We start from the raw sequence: 26,724 nt of genomic DNA, 5'->3' as shown, positions 1-26,724 counted from the left end.
TACTGCATTTTTTTCTTAAGAGGTCACCAGGGATGGTGGGGAAGTGAAATCCAAGACTGATATATTTTAGTTGGCCTTATAAACTTTCCAGAAATATAGGAACATAAGAAGCTGCCTTATATCAAGTCAGACCATTGATCCACCTAGCCCCAGTGCTGGCAACACTGACTGGCAGTGGTTCTCCAGGGTTTCAGGCAGGGAGTCCTTCCCAGCCCAAGCTGGAGATGCCAGGGATTGAACTTGGGACCTTCTGCACGCAAAGCATCTGCTCTACTACCATGTTCTTTTCTCTTATATGCAATATACATACACGTTATTTGTCAGTCACTATTGCACAGTCTTATTATCTGCGGATGGTGCTGTGGTCTAAACCACAGAGCCTAGGGCTTGCCGATCAGAAGGTCGGCGGTTCAAATCCCCGTGACGGGGTGAGCTCCCATTGCTCGGTCCCTGCACCTGCCAACCTAGCAGTTCGACAGCACATCAAAGTGCAAGTAGATAAATAGGTACTGCTCTGGCGGGAAAGTAAACGGCGTTTCCGTGCGCTGCTGTGGTTCACCAGAAGCAGCTTAGTCATGTTGGCCACATGACCCAGAAGCTGTACGCCAACTCCCTTGGCCAGTAAAGTGAGATGAGCGCCGCAACCCTAGAGTCGTCCGTGACTGGACCTAATGGTCAGGGGTTCCTTTACCTTTATTGCACAGTCTTATTATCTGGAAATCAGTTGTGTTGCATTGCATTCTGCAAATAAGATCTCTCTTAGATATACCCAGGAAATATTAATAGCAGAGGCGATAACAAGAGGATAGCCAGTTACACGCTTGACTCTTGTAGCTATAAGCAGCTTCATTTGCTATAGGATACATCCTTTAGGCAAGGGATTGCCAACTTTTTTAGACCAGTGGGCACATTTTGATTTCTGAGAGAGTGCTGTGGCTGCTAGTCACAACATGGCTGCCATGGGGGACATGGCATAAATTAGAGGGGTAAACAAAAGGCAAGCTATGGAGATTTCAAGGACAGGAAAATAAGACAGAAGCTGCAAAAGCGAACTAAAGAAGGAGGAGAAAAGAGCAACTCTTTAGGACTCAAGGGATTCCTAATGCTTGGTGTCCAAATAGCTTGCCTATCAACCACAACTCTGACTTTGTTCTTTGGCTAAAAACAATGACAGATGGGAGCTCATTTTACATACGTAAATTGCTTAGAATGGTACCTGCACATTTGCTTCACAACTTTCTTTCTAGGAGGACTAGAGATTTACCCTTTTTTCTTTTTTTTTAAAAAAAATAAAAGCTCAGAGTCTGGTGATCCTGCCCAGCGATGCCAATGAAGGACTTTGTGAGCACCAGGGCACCAATACGGACCATGCTGGTGACCCTCACTTTAGGTGGTCTGTGCTTTGATGGTACCAAGTTCTGAAGTAATCCGTAATCTGGAAAATACTGCTCCTTCTTCTACTGTGGAATGCTTACTCTAGTAGTGCAAAAGTTTCTCCATAAAAAGAATTATCCCAGTAGTTTTCTTACTGACTTCCTGATGTGCCTCTCAATTAGTAAAAAATGATAACACTACCCATTTAAACTTTTGGGTAAGAACCGGCTCTTAACGTTACTGTTGGTAATGATGTTAACTGGGAAACGTAATTCCAGCATAACTTAAGTTTCTCTCAAAGTTTAGGTATCACTCTAATATAGAAAAGATTGGAGTTGAACATCATTGGATTTATTTTTATTTAGTTTGTGGTGTAATTTGAATATATAGAAGTACAGTTTATTTATTTTTTAAGGCATCAGCTTTTGATGCATGGCTGCAAAACAAAACAGAAGTCTTCCAGTTTACACTGATGGCAGCCTCAGATAGAACTACTCAATCGTCCTCTATTTCTCATCACTTCCTGGCCCGTTCCTGGTCAGTGCTTCTCCAAACTACCCAAAGCTCTTTTGAATCACTTATGTAAACTCAACACAAACAGGGTTTTTTTCCCCTTCAAAGCATGCTGCACAAATATAATGCAGTAGCTCAAAGCTCTTTCCCACTATTCATCTGTTCTTCTATTTAAACAAGGAGCTGATCTACATGTTCAGAAAAAGCACATACTTCCTTCTTTGTACTGTACCACTTCAGAATGTTAGGGGGTAGGCAGAGAAAAATCACATTTTAAAGTTGTCCCCTTAAGCTGCATACAGACACCTATCAATGTAGGAACCTTTATACTTAGCACACAGTATGAGTGGGGACTACCCAGTGAATTCAGCCAGTTGATTCTAGCAGGAATTCTTCAGAAATAAAATTTTAGAATAAAGATTGAAATGAATACACAGAGCAAATATAATTCCTGCTCAAGGGCTAGATTTTAGTTTCTATATATCATGCTCTCTTTCTTTAAAAACATGCTTTATTACCCATAAGTTCTTGCTGAGCAATTTCGCAGCTGCAGGCATAAAAACAGCAGCTTAAAAAAGATTATATAAACTTAAGCCATTCCATTTTGGGCTTATTGGGAGAAAGAGTGAATGTGACAAATATTTACTATGTAAAGGAGATGTTACATGCAATATTGATCAGATTCAGAAAATTTCCCGTATATGGTAAATATTTGTACAAATTTAACTTTCATCTTATACTTAAGCATACATAAATTTTATGGAATTGATTTGATTGTGGAGTTTTTTGGGTGAAAATGTGGGTTTTCACCAAAGTATTGAAGTATTTCTCTCACACACAAGCCTTCATATAGTCTCCCATTCAGATTACTGATAAAATCAAAATCTGGTTATCTTCAATAATGCTTTATTTGCTGGTCCCAGACCAGTCACTAAGCTTTGACAGAAAAAATATTAAGCACTACAGAGTAAGAGAGGTCACAGAAACAAATGCTTATCTAGTCCCTCTGCATGAAATAATAGGGTGCCTTTGAGTTCAAAGAAGGGTGTTTTATTCGGTGGATATATCATTTAAAAGAGAATAGGCCGGAAGGGATTTTTGCCAACTCACTCTTCAAAATGTTAGCATTCAATAACAAACTCCTGCATTGCAAAGCAGAATTTATTGTCAAGCAATTTTGTTGCTACTTTTTGCCTCTAAGGAATACAAAATACCAAAAACTTCATTTTTCTGTACTGAATAAACTTGATAATGCCTCCAATCACTGTATTCAACATAAGGAACTGATATTCAGAGGCTGTGCTTCTGATATTGGATATAGTATAAGCTAGTGATAGCTTTCCATGCCCCTCATTTTCCCTAGTCACCTATCTGTCTGCTGGCCTCTAGAGGCTTACCCCATTTGCCATTTTGCTTGAGTTTGGTTTGTGAGTAAGCTGAGTCTTCAATGTCCTATTACTAAATGTTTCAGGTGTCTCCTACAGGAAGTGCACCATAGTGACAGAATAAAGAACAACTGTGGGGCTGGTGTGATTGTTGATAAATGCAGGTAGCACATGCAACTGTGAGAAAGACTGAATGGGTGAGTGGAGTGTATGCATGTCTGAATGGTATGTGAGTGAGTGCAAAGCTCTGATCCTTGCCACTAGTGACACGCTGCTCCTGGCAGATTATCTCAAAAGGAACATGGACTTTGGGGGGAGGTGGGGTGTTGCACCCTGGTAAAAAGATGTGATCCTTCCACCACTTAACTTCCTTTTAACCAACTGAGCAATTCCACCTTGTGAAAGTAAATGTGACTGTACTGGAGCTTGGGAGCAACTTTTCACTGAGTTTGAAAGAAAGTGTGACCACAGCCTACGTATTTCAACAATACTTATATCTTCCATAGAAACCTGGACATGGTTTAGGATTAAATTGCTGGCTCTCCTCTTGTTGATTCTATGACTAACTGCTCCAAGATACAATCATCACTTGCATCAAGAAATGTTCTCTCTTCGTCATAACTTGAATTCACCCTTATCCAATCCATTTGAGAGTAGCTTTAGTCACACACTACCAGTACACTATCTGCTTCAACTGTCTTCCTTCTACCTTAGCTGCTCAATACATTTTATTCATCCTATTTTAAACCTTACACCAACTGGCAATTGCCTCAGGGCCCTGAACAACATGTTGAATGGACCTGTCCATGTGGAAAATGAAAAACAAACACCATCTACACCACACTGGATTATGTAAACTATGATTCCACAAGTAGCTGTATATTTTGATGCAAAAGGCAGCAAAATGTTTTCAATGAAATCAGAACAAAATGCAACAAGTGAATCTAACTATTTTAAGCAATGATTTGAAGTAAAGCAGAAACAAAAAGGGAAATGAAAAGTGAACACATCAGGTCTATGCAGAGCTTGTCTGAGGCCCAGGGTGGGAGTCTTATTAGAATAAAGTTATAAACTCAAACAAAAAAGCCCCGCCCCCCACCAACCTAGCCCCGCAAGGCTTGGGGCAAGTGTACCTGGCTACCCCACACTCTGCACAGACCTGGAACATATTCTGATCAATATTCTTTTAGCTTCCAAATCTGGTTGACTACATTTTTAGCACTTACCACCTAACATACTTCCAATTTTAAGTGCACTTTAAAAAAGCAGCTTTGTAAATTGTTGCCTTCTCAAATCCGGCAAGCAGCATTTGAAGAATGTTATTTTAACAGAATGTTAAAATAGTTTTAGCATTTGAAAATAGTCTTCTTTAAGCTTGCTTTTAATTCAGTGAAAGGACTTGTAAGATGAACAGCCAAATGCAGGCCCTTTTAAGCGGAGTGTACAGAGGCACAAGGGGGAGTCATGCAATTTGCAAGGAAGGACCATTACAATACAGGTCATGGACTCATGACCTCCCCGTTCTCCTGTACCCCCAGGGCACCTACCTTACTGTATGTCACTACTGATAAGTTGTTCGAGTGACTGCTGGGGGAGAGATTTACAGAGTTTTGTGACAGTTCAGTCTGATCTTGTTCAATTTGGTCAGGAGCAGGCCCCCACGTGTTTTTGCTGATTGTGTCTAGCTCAGAACCCCCAGGGTCTTTTAGGTTGTTTTCATCTGGTTGCCTGTTCTTCTGCGGAGAGGCGAACGGGTTAAAGTTTCCTTCTACCTTGCGATGTGGTTGTGTGTTGAACTCAGTTTCAAATGATGACAGTTGCTGCGTTACTCCTAAAAGTCCTCCAACTTCCACACTGAGGATCACCCAGATGATGTCTGTGAAAGAGAAACCTGGGTCAGCACAAAATACAATTTGCGATTTTACAACATGCTTATAATCAAACATAAGAAACAAAAAAGCCAAATCCTTGTAATATCAATATGGACCACATTTCAAATACATGGGAGGTATTGCAACAGGGCTCGTTGTTTGCTCAAAGCCAGCCTGAATGTTTTAGTATTCAGCATTCTGAAAGTTTGAAGATAGTGAAATACTGCCACCTTCTGTTAATCTTGGTATTTATTCTAGTCACTCCCAAGCATGAAAAGAATTATACAAAAAGGCTCCAAAAAAGAAAATTCAGTGGAAGTCACATCTTTCACTAGAAAGAAATACCATCATTTGGGGGTGAAAGTTGTTAAACATGCCAATCATCAACAGGAAATAAAAACAAACAGAAAAATTGGCAATCAAATCTCACAAGTTGTATCTACAACTAATGTTGCAGTTTAAAGTGCTTCTGTTCAGTGTTCTTTCAATATATTTCGTTCCATCTCTCCTATGTTAGCTACACAGTAAAACAGACAAGTGAATCAACCTAACAATTAATACCTGAAGTTGTAACATGCCACTTTTCAAACACTTGAAATGGTTTGTGTCCCGGATTATAAAAGAGTATTGGAATTACATGGAATTTTTGTTGCATTCAGGGTTTGTTTGTGGTTGTTGCTTCTTTGCCATGAAAGGTAACTTTTTAAGATGTGCAAAGTTTCCCATAACTTAGGAGTTATTCTATATTTTGAAATAGTTCGTTAATGATATTGAGTTCCTCAGAAGGATGGTAGGATCTGTGTTTTGAAAAATAAAAACAAAACATTCATGTTGTGCATTGCCCCCCTACAAGGGGCTGCAATGCCCTCTTTAAGGAAGCAATCTTCAGCAACACACTGACAGTGATCCTTGTCTCACACTTGCCAAAAGGCGGGGAGGATCATACAGCAGATAGCACTTCAAAAGGCCCAGTGGCCATTGCCACCTTTAAAGGAAACATTTACATTCATTTGTCTGTTTCCTGAAAGATAGCTACAATGTGAGGGGTTTTTGTTGGGTCCAAAATGTTATATGGAAAGTAACACTTGTCTGAACTCGGTTCTGGAATTCTCTTAACAAGTAGAGTTGCAATGGTTAGCAGATATTATTCTCACAACAGTCCCAGAAACACAGAAGACTGCTCAAATGTCACAAGTAAGAGTCTTATGAGAAGGTGGCACTTACCTCCATAATAAAGTCCTGTGGCAGTGCACATTCGCCACTGTCCTTGATACATTCCTGCAGTACTAGGGCTGCACATCTGTACGCTGACATCTGCAATCTCCTGGGGCTCCAATGATCGGACCATCACCATGTTCACATGGCCAAACTGGTCTCCGCCGACATATTTAAGACAAACACCTGGAGGCCATGCTTCTGTCCCTGAGATTCAGTGAAGATTACATTAAAGCATTTGTCAATGGAGAAGCTACTTAAATAACATGGTCATTAACAGATAGCACATTTATCATTAAATTGTGTGTCGTCCCATCAAGCAAGCGTAAACATCTGTAAACACTTAGTAAAAGGAAGTTGTATTGCACATCTTCATTGCTAAGTGTAATGACTGACTCGGATGCATACAATCATGAACTGATTGATACACATGTCCATGAACAAGACATGTCACCAATGCAACAGATGAAAGTTCCTTCTGTGCAGCCATTCAAAGGCATGTTTCTGTTATGCACATTAACTACTGGTATATACACGTTAATATATGGTAGGGACATGAATTACATATTCATGAATTCAGAAAAAGCTGCTTTGTTGTGAAATACATGTGCCTAAATTCACCCTTACTTTCAGGAGCAGAGAGAAAATTCTGCTCAAATTCTAACATGAATTGTCACACAAACCCCAAGGCTCTCTAAGAATTTAAATCAGCATTCCAACAGCTATAATTTAAGAGCATGCAAGTCTATGTGGTGTATGACTGTTTCCATTAACCATTGAATGAAGCTTTTGTTGCTGTTGTTCTCAAAGTCTCAGTTTTAAGAATAGTAGTCCAACAATAAAAAATACTGATTCCAAATAGTAAGCACTATGGCTCAAACATCACTTTCTGACACTGCACAAAGTGATTTGGAAAACCAGGAAAATACCATGAACTTAATTTTGTGATTAGCATGAACAGTAATATGGTTTGAAAGCATGGCTTGAAATGAATTTCCAAAAACTAGTTTGGGGGCAATTTTGGTTGGAACTAATGTTCACTCTGGTTAGCACTAACAATAATCGGACACTTCAGATACTGTGGCAAAGTATGATTGGAGGACACCAGACAAGGAAATACTGGGAACATACAAGTGGGAAGGAAGGGAACCTGTAGCATATTCACATGAATTGAACTTACATACAGAGACCTGTAGCTCTAAAATAATGTACAAATTCTCAGTTTTAACTTTAAGACTATGTTGTCTCGTTTTCCTTTTACCATTGTTTTCTGCAAGTCGTAACAGACTGCTCAAGACTCAAATTTAAAGGACAACAACTAAAGAAAGGAATGTAGCAATAAAGTAGCAATTACAAGCTGAAAAAGTGGCATTTATCCCACCCAGTGTTAGAAACTCAGAAACATAATCCTATTGCTAAATGGCACCTTAAACCTGGGTTATGGTTGCCACAAGGGAATGTCTAGGTGCCATTTTCCCCCCAGTGATGCTTGCTATTGTTCATTTCATTTCTATACTGCATTATATTAAATCTCAATGCAGTTCATAACACATTAAAACATCAAATAACACAATGCAGAATCAAACAAATTCAAACTTCAACTAAAATATTTCTGATTCTTCTCTAGGTGACATTTTGCTTTCCCCAGTTGCCAACCTGGCATCCAGAGACCTCCACGTGGTCACAACTGGACCTGCACCAGACCAAAAATGAGCCTGGCACCTGGCTAATTTCGAACGCTGCACCTGACCCATCGCAGTGGAACTGAAAACCAATGCTTCAGCTTATCTTGAATATGACTTTGAAAAAGTTAAGGAAGAGATCCTAACAACTAACAGAATAATGGCATGGGCAGACTATTTAAATTCCAGCCATTTCACCACACTGATGGTACAAGAGACTGGATAGACTTAAAGAATACATAGAAACAACTAGATGACTGAAAGCCCAAGTTCTTAATTCTACTAGTTTACTGAATAAAAAATATATTTTTGAAATTTATTGATGTGCTCTGAGTTTAACTCCACTGAAGATAATTCCCAGCTCTAAGTAATTATGGAACAAAACAGTACAATGCATCTGCAATGTGCGTTAAGATTAGATCCTAGAAAAGACACACAGTAGCTCTTGATTCATCTGAAGGCAGCTCTGTTTAGGGAAGTTTTAAATGTTTGAAGTTTTATTGTTTTTAGTGCTCTTCTAAGTGGCTGGGGAAACCCAGCCAGATGGGCAGGGTATAAATATAAAAATTATTATTATTATCATTATCATTAAAATATATTTGAGTAACGTGTGTATACAATTTGCTTCATGAGCTACAATGTATAAGGATATCATTTGATGCTACTTTAATCAGTAAGTAGCATGGTATAGTTTAAATTATGTCTGTATACTAATATACAGTGGTGACTCAGACGCTTCAGGTTACAGACTCCGCTAACCCAGAAAAAATACCTTGGGCTAAGTACTTTGCTTCAGGATGAGAACAGAAATCGCACAGCGGCGGTGGCACAGCGGCAGCGGGAGGCCCCATTAGCTAAAGTGGTACCTCAGGTTAAGAACAGTTTCAGGTTCAGAACAGACCTCCAGAACGAATTAAGTTCTTAACCCGAGGTACCACTGTATTCTCAGAGCAACAAAGTAACAAAAAAATTCACCATTTAAAAATCTATTTTGATTTTCTTTAACACTAGAGGGAATTTTAGTGTGGCTTTAAATTGGATGTTAATGGAAGGATGTAGGTAAAGAAGATAGAAAGCAATTCTGTATTGGCATACTGATCTCCAGGAGGATAACAAAAAAACAACTAAAAGCACTGTAGAGAAGCATGGATATTTCCCCCATCTACTGCTTTTTAGAGAAGAATGTTATTATACAAACCAGGCGCATACTAGTATTTTATGGGGGGAAAGAAAAAACTTGCCAGACTTTTTTTCAATATTATGAATTTCTGTTCATCAACTGGATGAAGTATCCAACAGTTTGCTATTTAAGGCAACAAAAATCTTCAAGTAAACTCTTGAATGAATTCATTCATAACCAGAAATAACTCATTTAAATCAAGGATTATTCAAGTGCCATTAAGATTCCTTGCTTCACCTGGCAAGAAGACATAATCTTGAACCATTTCAGTCCTTTGACATGCTGAATTAATTCATACATTGAAACAAATGCAAAACAATGATATCTTCTGCAGAGACCTAAGCATCAAAACTGAATAAACTAGGTTGCCACTAAGAAAGATTAACAAGTGGGAAGACATTTGGAAAAAGAACAACTATTTCAGAAAAAGAGTAATGTTTAGTCCACACAGAAATCAGAAATTATCCTCCTTAAGGCCCCATCTCCGTATACAGTGCCCAAAAATAGACATCAACTGATTTAAGCTATGAGTTTATTATTTTGTTTCCCCTATCAAAATCCCCGATCCCAATGTCAAAGGGGGAAACATTTCAACACTCATTTTTTCTGGTAAACCAGACACTAACACGCATAAAATATTTCATGAGAATCTGATTTGTGTTGTTTTGGGTTTTTTTAAGAGAAGGAAAATTATCAGATGAGTTGCTAGAAAAAGAGCCATTAATGTCTTTGTCCATTTATTCTGAATGTTAATTCTGGAACATTTTGTTGCTCTGGGAATCTGTGAAATACCTGAATAGTTTGAGATTTTTTTCCTACTATGCCAAATCTAATCCCCATAGCAGACACCATAAAGATAAACCTGCATTTTGTGTGAAAATATAATGAAAAGACTTTTTCTATTGGAATTATTTTGAACAAAAGTTGTGTGTATAATCAAAGCACTGATACATAGGTCAACAATACAGATTATATCCTGTCATTGCAATATTTGTTCGCAGAACTATTTCCTTGCATCAGATCTCATTTCCCTCTCATAATTATATCCCAGTAGATTAGTGCCAAGGGTTGTTCATCTCACCTCATTTCATCCCTTCTCAAAGTTTCATCATAGTATTATTATTTAAACTCTTGAGATAAGGCTATTTCACAATGGCTATTGCAGCTAAAATATTTTAAGAGTCCCCTTGCCATTGATTTCAGTGATTACCTCCCCCACCCATAAACTGCTTTCCAAACAGACAAGGGAAATAAAATCAAGCATATCCCACACTTCTTTTTATTCTTCCTTTCTAATCCTTAAAAAATGGTTATTGAACCAAACAAGATAGCCTATGCCTTTGCCCAACAGTTTCACCAATCTGTTTCTAATTGCAGCTAAAGAAAGTGTCAACTATATCAACTTCCAGGGTTCATCTGAACTCTAGAACAGCAGCCCAAATCTGTTGTGCTGTTGACTTGGACATTTAATAAAATATTTACATTACTTAAAATTTTACAAGTAATTCACACTGAAGTACGAATGTGTCAGTAAGCTTAACACTCTGAAGTGCTAAAATTCTGCAAAAGTTTTATTACTTTCCAGCTCTGGATACATAGCATGCAACATGGATACAGACATGCAACAAAAATAGCACATTTCCAGCATTTGGTACATAAAAATAAAGATCTGGGAAACCCATTATTCAGCCACATATGTTAGAACTACCAGACTTGGATTGTCAATGACTCTATTTAACAGTCAAGCCTCTCACACATTTGGCTGAATGTCTGAATGTCTGAATAGGGCTCCGAAGAACAGGAATCCATAAATTTGGCTGGCCTTGTTAGCCAACAAAAAATTGTGGTCACCATTACCCTGTATTTCTGATTCAGTAAAACAGTGGGGCTTCAAGCATCTCCAAAGGAACAGCATAAGATTAAAGACAGTCCCCACTCAATCTAACACAGAGCTCCACTGCACCATGTTTGCTAAAGTACTTGGAAAAACTCTGTAATGCAGCACAATGGCAAAGATGATCTCCTGCACTCCAAGCTTGAGGGCAGAGGATCATTATGTTTGCTAGAGGAAAAGGATACTTGCCATGGCAAGCTGATTTGCAGACACTGGTATTCACATGCAAATCAAAGAAACATTTTCAACTCCTACAGAACAATTCTTAACTTATTACTGTCTGCTATGAAAAATGTTGTTAAGGAAAAAACAATAAAACATTCTTGCATATTTGCTTTAAAAAAATTCTCCTGACTAACCTTAAAGAAAACAGTATTATATTATATTATTATATTATATTATATTATATTATATTATATTATATTATATTATATTATATTATATTATATTATGGAAGGGACTAATCAACCAGTAGCAAGACAGAAGCCAAGAAGAGTTGTTTTACCTGTGTTTTGTATCCTCCATGTTTTTGTAAACTGAGTGTCAGGAGGGATGGATTCTCCTTCTCCTATGGTCACATCTTCAACAAATGACATGGAGGGCACATTGATGTTTGGACTCTCAAAATCATAGTAGGCTCCAATGGCTGCTTGTAAGTTCCTGGAAAGAGAATAAAAGGTTTGTTTAACCAAACTGCAATAGGGATAACCCCTTAATGAAATAACAATGTATCCCATTTAAAACATGAGAGCATTACTTTTTCAGATTTGTGACTAAAGCTCTTCTCAAAGATAGTGTTCTTGTGCAGACTATACATTTGGAGGATGAATGGGATTGTGCCTATAGGTCCTATCCCCAATGTCCACCATGGAGATGGGGTATCTGCAAAAAGCTGCATATATGCATAAGCACCCCGTTGTCCATCATCAGAATGTCAAAGGTAGGGCCAGCCAACATAATACTACTGTTACTTCTCTGCACATATAGCACAAATGTGAAAAGCTCCTGTGAAAGGGACTTGTGAGTCTTGTGGGTACAAAGTGAGCAGTGTGCTGGCACAAAATGGATAAAGAGACATTAATGAATGTTTTGGACAAAGACATTTGAGTCTCTAAAAGTTTAAACACAAACTGAAGGGAGAAGTAATTTACTAAGTGATAGCTTTGTTAGTTTGTTGCAGCAAAATAAGACTATGAAACTTTAAAGTAACACATTTATTATGGTGTAAACTTTTGTGGGCTTAAGTCCATAAAATACATGAAATGTATTCAATAGATACACAAAGTATAATGCTCAGTTGGCAGATATAGTTGGAGCTAACTGACAAAGGAATGCAAAAAGTACAGTGTGATATTTGTACTTTTTGTATTTCATTGCCATTCAACTTCAACATTTTTTCCTTTCCAGTCATCTGTATATATGTATACCTGCCAACTGAGGATTATATTTCACGCATCTGAGGATTACACTTCATGTATCTGATGAAGTGGACTTCAGGCCAGAAAAGTTTATCCCATAATAAATTTAGAAATCTAAGATAAAACTGGGGTTTTTTGAAGACAGGGTTTCACAATTTACATTCGCACTCTGACAAAAAGCAAAAAGCTTCTCATCAAATAATTGCTGTCAGCAAAAATTATGCTAAAAAAGCAGTAGACATTACATACTTATCATGACTTGTGGAATAAACTAAGATATAGTATATTGAAGAAAAAACTGAATACAAATCATATTAGAATTGGCTTGTTTTTGACATTAGAATTAGCAATGTTTAAGTACAAAACTGAAAACTGTAACAAACCATAGAAACTCATTTACTGATAGTACCTAACACCAAGACTAGCGCTAATATGCCCAAGGAAATTCACCAAAATGCTGGAGAGGATGCACATCCACAGGCACATACCTCCACATGTGTTGGGAATGCCCAAAAATCCAACTATTCTGGACAACAATCATACAATAAATATGCAAAATAACTAAGCAATTATTAGAAGTCACCCCAGAACTGGCCCTACTAAACATCTGCCAAGATAATAATGCCTAGTCACATCATAAAGAGCTCATAACCCACCTACTCTCAGCAGCCAGAAACATCATAGCTAGACACTGGAGAGATCTGTCAGGAGTAAGCATCGATCAATGGTATCAAACAGTATGGGAAACAGCCTTATTTAAAAAACTAACCAATAAACTGAAACTGACACGGCAACAAATAGAAAAAGATGCCTTCACCCCAGTATGGTTCCCCTATATCACATACACAGCCCAACACAACAACGCCAAGAATCTGCCAGCAGCATACAAATCAATATGGCTAACCTGATACAAAAACACCCACCCCATTCACAGATGAAAACAAAGTTCACCGCAGCCAATCACAAACAAACAGCCACACCCTAGGCCAACCCCAACCTCTCTCACCACCAAATGAACACGAGTGAATAGTAAAGAGAACCTGCACAGATGACGCTGACACAAAACCCCACACATACATTGAGCAGAACAGAAGCATTGCCACCTGACCCCAACCCCACTCACCATGCCCCCCTCTTTCCCCCTTTTCTTCCAAATGTAACACTAATGTTTCAACAAATGAAACTGATATGTAGAAAATGTAACATACTTTTGTAAACCAATAAATCTTTAATAAAAAATATGTTTAAACAAAACAAAACAGAAAACTGTAACAAACCATACACGTAATCAAATCCAGCAGTAGCAATTATGCAGACACCCAGTTTGCCACACCTCTGCAGTGTAAGCATGTATACAGACATTATACCATGCTGTTACATGGAACAGTCAGCCTGTGTGATCTCCAATCTCCTCATTCAGCTGCCAAACAAATAACATGAAAGCTGGTTTCTTGACCAAGCTGAAGAGGGACAGCTGGATGGGGATTTAAGGGCACACACAGACCTCCCTTTGCTGTATCAGCCTAGCATGCTGAATGACCACTTGGAGACAAATACACAGTGCTCTGCTATACCTTATGGACATTATTCCATATGGGCACTGTACACAGGGTGGACTGGACTGAACACAGTGAATTATTTGTTTGCTGAACAAAAGTTTAAAGAACGGATAAAAGGCAGAAGGACCATGCCAGTACTACCCTGATATTTTCAGATAATACGATTTCCTAGAATGCAGACTGTTATGTGAAGGAAGCACACAAGGAGGAGGAGAAGGTGGTGGCTCTGTTGTCATTACTATTGGCAGCTATGCGAAAACAAAAGGACGCGGGTGGCGCTGTGGGTTAAACCACAGAGCCTAGGGCTTGCAGATCAGAAGGTCAGCGGTTCGAATCCCCGCAACGGGGTGAGCTCTGGTTGCTTGGTCCCTGCTCCTGCCAACCTAGCAGTTCGAAAGCACGAACGCCGTGCGCTGCTCTGCTTCGCCAGAAAAAAACTTAGTCATGCTGGCCACATCACCCAGAAGCTGTACACCAACTCCCTTGGCCAGTAAAGCGAGATGAGCACCGCAACCCCAGAGTCGTCCACGACTGGACCTAATGGTCAGTGGTCCCTTTACCTTTACCTTTATGTGAAAACAGGGGCTAGTGAGCAATGGATTTCTATGCATGCTTTATAAACATGATAGGCATGGGTTGCAGAAATTTCCCACTGGACAAATATCCTAAAAGCTCATACACACACGTTCCATTCAGCTCACAGAGAGCATGTATATTGCACACAATCAATAATGTCGTCATACATTATTGGGAAAAAATATTTCCAAGCTGTAAGTTACATCATCATATTTCAGGTGCTTGGGCAATCAGAGATCTAGGCTTTGACTAATCCTGCACTACAACTTTTGTAAACCAGGAAGACAGAGCTATATTTAAAACTGCCAACTCAGTCAAATGGTATGGGATAGGTGCATGTCACATTAACCACTAAGTGGAAACAAATGCTTTATGTCACCAGCTGCTAGCTGCTTCTATACAAAATGAGCTTTATGTAACTCGTAATGGGGATATGTCAAGAAACTCCTGTTCAAATCAGTCAGTAAATATGCTAATTTGTTTCACTGAAATATCTTCCCTTCTGTTCTGACCAGAGATGGAACTCACAAGAGGTGAAAAAGAAGAAAGTAATTCATGCTGCACAGTGCCCCCCACCAGCCAACCCCCCACCACCTTCCTGCAGCCTATTAAAAATGCAGATGCTTTCAGATGCCCCATGCTGTACATGTAAAGTGCATAAATGCTAACAAAATTATTCCATGTTGATATAGGGATGACAGCCACACAATACATATTGTGGAACATTTCTCAAAATATTTCTCTCAACAACAAAAAACAGAAAACCCCACAGCTGGCAATGTTTTTATTTTCCATCTTGTAAATATGCTTCAAAGGGGAAAGGGCTATTTGTGCATCAGGGCTCATTGCCAATTCTCCTCCCCTCCATGTGTCATATTTCATCACCCAGCTTTGCCACTTGGAATGGTTTCAATGTCTGTTCCAGTTAAAATCTAACTGAAGGCAATGCAAACTGAAAAGCAGACTTGCTATCTCATTCTCTTAATGTATTTTAAGCATATTTGTCTATACATTGCTATATCAGAAACAAAATGAGCGCACTAGTTAGTTTCAGTCTTTGACTTTTTCAATAAGAAGAGGTTGATGAAGTCTAGAGTTAATTTTTAAAATTGGAAATATTAGAAAAGAGCAAGGGTGGGGGAGAAACACCAGCAGAGTCAGGATGACAAAGCAAATGTCTGACTGAAGTTCAACTGAACAAGTGCTCATTGCCACAGAGCTATTCTAGGATACGCCCACAGAGTCTGTACAGAAACCTGAGAGAGACGACAATAATGGTGAATACCTTCAAAGTCGTATGATTAAAGAACCAGTAACAATTCAAACAGCATTTTTTCTTAGTTCATTTGATTTTAAGCAAAGACAATCAGTGTAAACATCCACTTTGGAACTGCACCCTATTTCAGGAAACTGACTAGATGACCCTCGGGGTCCCTTCCAACTCTACAATTCTCTGTTTCTATTATTCTGTGACTAGATACACTTTCAAACCTTTTCAATGAAACCCTTGGGAATGGCAAGATAATCTTTCACCTCCCACCAGCAGTAGCAGTACAAAAGGTATGTTCACAGTCAAGCATGAACTTTGAAGAGCAAAATTTCCACAGGGCTGCCTATCAGAGTTTGTAGCAGAAATGAAACTGATATACTATAAAATGAGCTTTTGTGCTTCAGGGCTATTTAAAGCATCTGGGAATTCTGTCACCTAACCCCTGCCTGCACGCACGCCCTCCCAAGTTTATTTGTATCCATGCAAAAAATCTTTCTGAAAACATCTCTTTACAAATTCTACGTACACATATTCATTTCAAATAACCGATTTATTGGGCATCCTAGTCTTGTCCAAGGGACCAGAAACAGTCCTTTGATTAGTATGTTTAGCTGCCTCAAGCTTCTTCTCCTTACCTGCCCTCTTCAGCCTAGGTTAGTTACTCTAGCGTCTTTTCTTATAATTTAGTTAGATTACAGAAGTTAGGTTTATTTCTACAACACTAACTATGATTCACCACATGGTCTGTAGAAAAAGCCTCTGTTGATACTCCTTTTAAATGAAGCTAGTTAGCTCTTCAGAAGAGTGTCAGAGAGAGGCATTATACAAAATAATTGAAAATACTAAACTGGAAAAAAAACCTCAGAAGCCCTATTAAATACCCCATATTCAGCCACCAACACTGCTCACCTTCTTTCTGTCTGGGGGACAAAACATATTATGTTTGCCGTTATCCCCCTCAACTAAAAAAAGCAGGATACAGCTACCTGTGATATATCAGTGTTTCCAAGCTTGGAAAGGCTGGGTGGTGGGTGGGAGGAAACCGATACTACCACTGTGGTATTGCATAAAATGCAATGCCATCATTGCAACAGATGCCTCCTGGATGCAGGGGAGCATGGACACAGAGAACACTGGGTGCACTCTCTCGCTGATCATCTGCCCCTTTTCTCTAGACACCAAATCTGGATTGCGGAGCAAAAAAATATGCTAGTGCTTACAACATATCAATGTTTTTTACTCCTGCCTGTTAGGAATCTAGGAATAATATTTAGAAATAAAATGTATTTGAATTTTGTTGTTTGAATATCTGCACAGAAAATGCTTGCAACAGATATGGGTGCATTTTTCATGTATAAGCACTGTAGCATGATGTATCTAGTTTTCCAAGAACCCTAGTTTTTATTCCAGAAGAGATCAATTTCTAGTTCTCACATTAGCAGAGAAAAAACTGAAAATGGTGCAAGGTCAGGACCTGAGTCAACCTGTATAGCACTTCAAAGCACCAAGACTACACTTTAGCTTCACTGCTGCGCAAATTCTGAAATCCTGCAAAAATCTCTTCACTATTTTAACAAATAACTGCTTCAGTGTATCACCCACCTTGAAATTTACAGACCCAACCAGGTTCATAATGTCTAGATCTGGAATAGGGAATCTGTGCCTCTCCACATGCTGGACTGGAGATATTAAGTGGAGTGGGAGATGTCAATTCCACGCTACCAGCACCAAACATTTTTAAGGAAATATTTTTGTGGGGTTACAATTTTAATCTGGAACCGACTGTGATCCCACCCGCAACTCTTCTCTCTCTGCGTTGACCTGTCTAGAGGAATCTGACTTAGCTTTGCCCCCCACCTTCCCTCTTCTAGGATGATCTGATAAAAGTTTGGCACTTTTTAAAAACACATACCCTGTCTCTCTTCCCCTTTCACCTGGCAGGTTTGGCTGATGACAACATCCCCCAATGTGGGTGCAAGCGGAGAATTTGCATCTTTGAATGAGGATGCTGGTTTTTTGTCCAGGAAAGGGAAAACAACCAGCTTCATGTTTACAGTATCTGTGGTGGTTTCCCCCCACCACTACCTCAGTTAAAGACAGGATACTTACCCCCTAGCAAAGGAGCAAGTCAGAAGGACAAACAGGCAGAATAAACGTTTTGTACAACATTCTAGCCAGCCAGCCACCCAAAAGCCATGTTTTTCCATGCTACCTCCCTTATTCTCCTCTATCCAAGCAAGCAAGAGACTAGCTGCTATTGTTGTTGCTTATATTTCAAATTATGTTTATTTTATGTGAAAAAGCAATAAAATACCTGAATGGCAAAAATGCCCCTATTTTTTAAAGGACATTCTAGCCAGGCAAAGCACTTATGGTGGGTCCAGAGCAGAAACTATAGTGAAAGTGAAATGAAAGGATCAACAACAACAAGCCTAGACATTAGGTTCATTGGCTTGGATCCAGACTAAGTTAGTTGCACTTATGCCCCACTGAATCAACAGGACTCAAGTCTCCACTAACTTGTCACAGTGATTTCAGTGAGAAATAGGTTTAGCTAGTAGCCTGGATCTAATCAATACTATATATGTCAAACAATCAATATGTTGTATTCAATAGCTGCTCAGGGCCAGCAGAAGTGCTTCATATTTTTACCAATCCCTCTTACCCAATACCCTTCAAAAGTATATTTATTTACTTTATGTTCTGCCTTTCTTACCACAGGAGCACAGGGCTGCAAGTAGTAAGTGATAAACCAATAGAAACATATTTAAAACAATCTCAGTACAGATGCAGACTGGGAAAGATGTCTGTTTAAAAGGCTTGATGAAAGAGGAAGGTCTTTAGTAGGTGCCAAAAAAATAAAAAATAAAGACAGCACATTCAAGGGGAGAATTCCAAAGGATAGGTACCACCACATGAACAGCACAATTACTACATTATATGGAACAGACATCCTGATCAGATGGTATCTGCAGGAAGCCCTGACTTTCAAAGTACAGTGATTTATTGGATATATAGCAAGTGATATGCTCTTTCAGGTATCATGATCCCTAGCTGTATAGGACTTTACAAACCAGCCTGATAAACATAGCCTGGTAGCTAACTGGCAGCCAGTCTGATTCTTTCAACAGAGAGACAACATGTTGGCGATATGCTGCCCCAGCAGTTGAGCAGTCACATTTTGGATCAGCTGTAGCTTGCAGACCAACCTCAAGGGAAGCCCTACATAGAGCACAGTGCAGTAATCTAGCCTGGGAGTTACCAGCACATGGATGACAGTGGTCAGGCTATCCTGGTCCAGAAATAGACACAGTTGTCATATCAGCTGTAGCTCTTAGAAGTGGCAGATGGATCCAGAAGCACACCCAGACCATGAATCTGATCTTTCAGGGGGAGTATGACCCTGTCCAAAGCCGGCAACTGATCAATTATACAGATTCAGGAACCACCCACCCACAGTGCTTCCATCTTGCCAAATTCAGTTTATTGTCCCTCATCCAGCACACTACTGAATCTAGGCACCAGTTCAGGACTTACACAGAATCTGAGAATTGCAGAGTTGGAAGGGATCCTGAGGGGCATCTAGTCCAATCCCCTGCAATGCAGGAATCTCAACTAGATCAAAGAATCATAGAGTTGTAGAGTTGGAAGGGACACCATCTCCTGTGGGAGCAAGTTCCACAGTTATGCACTGCGTGAAGAAATACTGTCTTTCAGATTCAGATGTTACAGAGAAATAGAGCTGGGTATCACTGTAATAATGACACCTCACTCCAAATCTCCAATGGCTTCATATAAATATTAAACAGCCTTGGAGACAAGATAGTATCCTATGCCACCTTACAGCACCATTGCCAGGTGACTGAAAGACAATCATCCAACGCTATTCTCTTAATCCAACCCTGCCTCCAATACTTACCACACTAAGTGGGCTCAGAAGGTTGCCATGCTTAATAACATCTAAAACCACCGAGAAATCAAACAAGAATAACAGGGCCATATTCCTTGCTCTTCTCAAGATAAAGGTCATCCATCATGGTGAGCAAGAGTGATTCAGTCCCATAACCAGGTGTGAATTCAGATTGAAATGTGTCAGGATAAACTGTTTCATCCCAGAGTCATGCCCCAACTCTATCACAGTCTCTAAAAAGCAGGTATTTGCTTAGAATATACACTTTTTCAAAACCACTGCAGTCTAGTATCTTTAAATTACAGTAAACTTTACTGCAGGGAAGTTGTTCAACTTCAAAACAGAAGAGCCCATTTGTGTGTATGTATACAATTCATTTAAAGAAATGCAAATTTTACTGGCCATTGAGAATGAGCTAAAAATAAAACAATCACCACCCAAGGAAAAAGAGAGGTGAAACCTACAATTAGGCCAGTTTAAAACCAGACAGATGGCAACTCTACACCATTAAAGAACTAGAACATGTTCAGACAAGTTGAAGCATAATGTTAAAGCAGTTAGAAAATGTTAAATGCTAAATTGGCTCAAGACAGCTCACTAATCACAGTATCTAAACTTAAGGTGCTAGATATGTTTTCAAAGTCAGCAGGCTTTCTAGATTACGTATCACCTGGTGGAGAAGAGAAGAATGGAATGCATGCTCAGCATTTTAAGCATATCATTTAATAAACAGCAGAACTTCTCATAGATGAACTGGCAGTAAAATATATTCACTATACACCCAAATATCTAATATTCAGACTGAGTAACATTTAAAAACAACAACAACCAGGCTCTTTGTAAAGTACTATCCAACATCAAATAATAACATTTTTGTTGCAAGGCAACGGAATACTGTTCCTATGGACATATTAGTGACCACAAGTTATTATTATTATTTATTAAATTTCAATACCACCCTTCATCCGAGAATTACAGGTAGTTTACAGTAAAGAGAGGGGGGGAGTTATCCTACAAAGTGCAATGTCATATATTTTCAGACCAAGTGAAATTATGTAACTCAAAGGACAAAACACTATAGTACTTTTTAAAAATATTTTTAATCTAAACACAATCCTATCATATATTGTACTGTTCAGAGTCTATAAACATTACAGGGCTGTAATTAAGGTGTTTTGCAGGTAGATCGTCAACAGGATATTCTGGTGCAGCTAACAGGAATGGAAGTGAAGTCAGAACAACAGAAGATCTCTTTCACTGGTTTCTCATAGAAGCCTACCCCATGATTCCGTGTCACATCAGATCTGTTCTCCTGGGTAATATAGCCACAGTGGTGCAATAAAATTTGCAGCATGACTCCTTTGAACATTATTCAATTGCCAAAGTTCAGGGTCATGTGGAAGGAATCTATACTACAGCTCTTTCCCCTTCCATCATTATTTCAAGTGTATGGAGGAATGATGGTGGTGAGGCAAGAAGCCATGGCAAGCAGCTCTCATGTAAACTTGGCTTCTTCTTCTTCCTCCTCCTCTTCTTCTTCTTCTTTTTCTTTTCTTTTTTATATTACTGAGCAATGGTGAAAGGTGCCATTCTTTAGCAGCTCCCAAGCTACTAAAAACACAGGAAGAGGACCACAGTTACACAGGTACATCAACTCAACTATACTGGCACTACTAGAGGGCCAAAAGTAAGGGGGAGAACAAAGACTTAGAAAGAGCAGGTTAGATGAGTGCCAATTTAATGTTTACCTGCAGAGTGTCTATCCTTCTTGCATCAGTGTTACAATTGTCAGCAGCAGAAAATGGCATATACTGATGTATCCCACTGACTAACCAGGTTAGAGAATAAGATCATGACTAGTTCCATGCATGGCCATATTTACCTAGTAACGCATCATAACACTAGATACATATGATACAGCAAGACAAGTCAGCTCATGCATCAAATAGTATTACTGGGAAAATTCAGCTACAAACCTATGGAACTCTTCAGTACCTAAATAAGATTGAAAAAGATGGAAAATTGCATTTGAAGCTCAAAAAAGGTCATTTGGGTAAACTACACACATTCTCAAGATTAACAGACTCAAACAGAAAAGGATGAATGGCACCTGTACAATACCTATTTTTTCAGCCTCCTCCCAAGAGTCTTACTACAGGCCTCTGAACACAAGACATCTGCCAGGAATTCTACTCCACAAGTTTTAACAGGGATGCAAGGACAGAATACTCCACAGATAATGTAGGAACCCAAAATGGGGCGGGGGAGGAGCAAATTAGGAGCGGAGCAGAATATACCCTTCAACCCTCACAAGACTACCCCTTCCTCTCCTTTATCAGGACAGAGATGGGAATCTGGACACTGATATGCCAGTGGCTACAGATACTGAACTAGTGAGAGGAGCACCTAACTCAGCAGTGAGAAACTTTTCAGCCCCAGGGTCACAATCCCTTTGGGGAGCCTTCAGTGGGCCACAAGGAATGACAGAGCCAGAGGCAAAAGTGTTATGCAGCAACAGTTATGACTCTTACTGCTGTCTGGTAGGCTACATTCCAGCCATACAAAAGTCAGAGGTTTCTATACACACACATACAATAACACATATACAAATATATACATACATAAACACACACACCCCACACCCCTCCAGCCAGGAAAACAAGAGTCATTATTGTTCACAAACATATTCCAGACAGGCAAAATAACCTGAGGAGAGTATGGAACAGTGCTGGAGAGGAGTAGGGGGAATAATCTAAGATGGGCCCCAACTGTCAGACAGAGGACTAGAAGGCCACATTTGCCCCCACCCCACCCCCTATCCAAGGTTTTCCACTTCTGACCTAATCTTTTCCTCAACCAACAGGCAGGCGGTAGTCAAAAAACATGTTTGTTTGTTTTATTTGATACTATTACAACACACACCAACATTGTTCAACAGAAGTCCTACATAATTCAGCTGCATATCTGGTTTTATAAGTAGTTCTGGGTGTAGGCAGTCCCCCACCTCACCCTTCAGGTTGTATCCAGCACTATCCAAATGTGATCAGAGAAAACACATTTCATTCAATTAGATTTCCTCTCCCTCCCTTTCACAGCTCTCCATTCATCCTCAAGATCTGCTCCCAAAGGTTGGGGAACCCTCTGCTCATACAACATTAGAATCTGCTCTCAGACTTAACACTAGATAACTATGAGAACTATGCCCAAGTCTGGCCACTTCACTTATTACCAGATGAAGCATTCAACATCTCCCCAAACAGCCACTCTTGATAGTGCTTTCAGCAATTGTTGGCATGAAAATACTACAGTTGTACCTCTGGATGCGAACGGGATCCGTTCCGGAGCCCCGTTCGCATCCTGAAGCGAACGTAACACACGACTGTGCGGGTCGTGTTTCGCTGCTTCCGTGCATGCGTGTTACGTCATTTTGAGCATCTGCACATACGGCGAAACCCCGAAGTAACATGTTCCATTACTTCCGGGTCGCCGCAGAGTGCAATCCGAAAATGCTTAACCTGAAGCGTATTCATCCTGAGGTATGACTGTACTTACCTACTAGTAAACAGACAAAAGATGGGAACATGGCCGGGCGGGGGGGGGGGGGGAGGGAGAGAATGAAAGTTGTAGCAAGCTGGATTATGTAACAATAAAGGTCAGTTTGGACAGAACAACATGTCCTAAACCAGGGGTTAGCAGAGTTTATCTTGCCTGGGCCGGATTGGTCCCACGGAGATCCCTCCATGGGCCGGATTGTGCACCAGCGTGAGCGCCCGCGCCCATGATTTTCAGCCTCTGCGCATGTACAGATGCGATTTCCCGTGGCGCGCTGTGCTGGTTTAGCGCAGCGCGTGTGAGAGAAACTCAGTTCGGGGGCAGCTCATGGGCCAGTCAAATGACCTCTGCAGGCCACTTCCGGCCCATGGGCCTTAGGTTGCTGACCCCTGTCCTAAACCATAATTTAGCATTATGTGCGCAAGCTACAATAAATGTCAGTCTTGCATACTTTCCTGCATACTCTCCTATGTTGTGTTTAAACTCTGGGAACTCTAGTTAGTTTAGATTATGGTTAGTTCCAACAGGTCAAACCATGGCTGATGATCCTAAATTGCTCACAAATCATTGCATAAATATTAAACTAGCCAAAGTTCAGACATAACATGGAACTTTGGTTATTTTAAAATTTAAAAAGAAGCATTTGATCTCCTCCTATATTATGGCTTTACATGCCCTAAGTAGAAGACTAGTTAATTTAACCTACTATCTGTGACACTAATTAGATGCAGATCTCCAGTATCTCAAAGAGAGGATCTTTATGAGTATTGATACCAGGGATCTTTTAACTGGAAGTGTAATGAAATAAACCAATTATTTTTAGCACCCCTGCACTCTACAGCTGGGCCACACCCTTTTCCAAGGGTCACAACATCAGACAGCAAGTGGGGGCTCCTGAAAAATGTTGCTGCACACCAAAATAAAACCCTTCACACAGTTAACCTTGATGTAAAGGTAGAGAGTGCCATCATAGGTTTCTTCTTCATGACTTACTTGCTTTCTGTAGGAATCATTTTTCCCCCACAATGAAGCATGCAATTATGCAAGTCCCTACCTACATTTTGAAATTGTATATTCCAGATACTAGCTTCTCTCATCTACAGAGACCAGGTTCTAGTCTAGGCATAACCATACCTACCTCTTATTTTTCTTGGGATAAAATGAGACACTTATGCACACCAAGCTGAGATCCTTGGAAAAAGTGTAAAATACATACCTGACAAATAAAATAAAGAAATGATACACCAGACAGAAAACAGTTACTGGTGTCTTATTTATCAGTCCAATCCTAATCATGTTTACTTCATTAATTTCAACTGGATTTCCATGTATGGTTGAAATGTGGCAAGAATATATTTTTCATGTTCCCTTGTTCAGCTGTTTGAGCTTCAATTTGCTATCAAGGTGTTGGATACCCCATGCTCAAAGTAACTTTATATGTGTACACACATTTTTGCATTTATTTCCAATTATAATATTTTTAATAGAGTGGCATTTTTGTAAAGCAAAATTGGTGGGTGAAGGGATTTAGGAAAGTTATGCATGTAGTAGAGTGATAGCAGGGAAAAGTATGAGAAAGACACAGGAAGAGCTAGCCACTGAAAACATGCTCCAACACCACACCTCTCCACCACATTCTCACACGCTGCAGGCATGGCTTTTTAGAACCTTTAGTTTACAAACCTGAGGATTCGACACTCTTTAGGAAGTAGTAATTAAAGTTGTGATTGGTATGATTCCAGCCTTTTCAACTGTGGCCCATACAGATGTGATTGGCCCAACCTATGGTCTACAACCGCCCATAAATTATTTGACCTCCAATGTTTACAGTGTGATCCTACTGATAGAGAACTGGGATTGGATCTAGAAACCCAAGCCTTGCTTCTGTCATCGACTCACTGCACAGCCCCTGAGCTTGAAATCCCCAACAGAAAAAAATAATAATGACATGACTAGCCAACCTCACAGGGTAGCTGTGAAGTAAAACACTCAAAAAGAGAACAAATCAATATCTGATTGTACATAAATCCATGACAGCTGACCACAGATTTCAGACACTGTCAACTTTTAATTATAAGCCTGGCAGATGAAACTAGTAAACAATCCCAAGAGAAGATGTTTTCCCAAACTCTGAACCTGTAAAAGCTAATAATCCACATTCCCACTATGCAATCCAGCCACTGAGATTATATTAACTGTATGCCTGCTAAGAAGAAAACATCTGCCCTGTGAACTTGCACTCTGGCTTTCACTCTAACGAACAGACACTCTTTTTGCATTGCTGAATATATAGAGACACAATTAGAAACGAAACCATAACATGACGGAACCTGTCACGAAGCACGAAGCCTTTAAGGAGAACAAGACGACCCACGGATTTGGACCCAAGATGACGCCTACTCCTGTCGAAAGAGGGCCTCATCCAAATGCCTTTACAGACGGGAGGGGGGTGGGTGGAAGCGACTACTGCTCCTTTATATTTTGGCGGTACTAGTATGACATGCTCCGCGAGTGAAGACGCGTCACACTAAGGTTGTTTACATTGGACGGAGCTGGTCCACCATAGAAAGAGAGGAGAGACGCGACGCTGCTCCCCCGCCGCCAGCGCGTTCGGGATCCAGCCCTCGCCCGGACTTCCTTGGCGGGGCAACTTCCCCAGGACCGGGAGAGCGAGCTGGGCCTGGCGAAGTCAGCCCCGCCAGGGCCTCCTCCGCTCAGCCCTCCCGAGAAGACACGGCCAAGACCCACACGGTCAACCCACGCGCCCCCCCCCCCAGCCGCGGCCCACCTTGCCCACCCGCCTCCCCTGCTTCCCCTCAGGGCTTGTACCAGTTCGTCATGTCCAGGAAGAAGGCGCAGCCGGCGGGGCTGAGCTGAAAGCCGAGAAGCCGCTGGAACTCGCCAATGAGCACGTCCTTGTCGGTGGTTCCCAGGCAGCTGAACTTCTGCATCAACTCGGCGTCCAGGTCCACTTCCATCCCCTCCATGGCGACGGGAGCCCCTTTGCCCGCGCCAGCCCGGCCCCTTCCACTAGGCCCCGGGCTGCCCGTGAGCCGCCACTACCGCCTCCTCAGAGCTGCATGGGGGGGAGGGGGAGCGAGCGAGAAAAGCAAGCGGGCGAGTAGCACGCAGGGCACGCCGACGTCGCTAGCGTCACCGCGCGCCGTGACCTCACAGACGTGATGACATCATAGCAGAGGGGACCAAAACACAAACAGCCCAATGCAGTAGAGGGGAGGGGGCGGTTTCTGGATGCAAATAAGCTGCGCTTAAGGTAGATTGAGCGCGTTTGGGTTATTATTCTTTTTAATTTGGGCAGCGAGGC

The 26,724-nt window shown here is 40.5% G+C and overlaps 1 protein-coding gene across 3 annotated transcripts in view; it reads right to left on the bottom strand.

Moving 5' to 3' along the window:
- The window catches only part of ILRUN (inflammation and lipid regulator with UBA-like and NBR1-like domains), a 31,834-nt gene extending 5,253 nt beyond the window's left edge, over window positions 1–26,581 (bottom strand). The window contains exons 1-4 of one of the 3 annotated variants that reach the window (XR_014512572.1): window positions 26,229–26,581; window positions 11,620–11,774; window positions 6,368–6,565; window positions 4,820–5,148 (exon numbers count right to left, since the gene is read on the bottom strand). Coding sequence is in view for 2 of the 3 variants with exons in the window: in XM_083445915.1 (XP_083302041.1) it covers window positions 4,772–5,148; window positions 6,368–6,565; window positions 11,620–11,774; window positions 26,229–26,386 (888 nt within the window). In the remaining variant the exon portion in view is untranslated. Of the gene's footprint in view, window positions 1–2,776; window positions 5,149–6,367; window positions 6,566–11,619; window positions 11,775–26,228 lie in introns of those variants that run through there. The other 2 variants (XM_083445916.1, XM_083445915.1) reach the window with 2 other exon arrangements.
- Between the last annotated feature and the right edge of the window lie 143 nt (window positions 26,582–26,724).

This window comes from Podarcis tiliguerta, assembly GCF_965153285.1.
Source record: "Podarcis tiliguerta genome assembly, chromosome: 6".
Taxonomy (NCBI): Eukaryota; Metazoa; Chordata; class Lepidosauria; order Squamata; family Lacertidae; genus Podarcis; species Podarcis tiliguerta.
The sequence above is the reverse complement of the archived record's forward strand: the minus strand, read 5'-3'. Positions and strand labels throughout refer to the sequence as shown.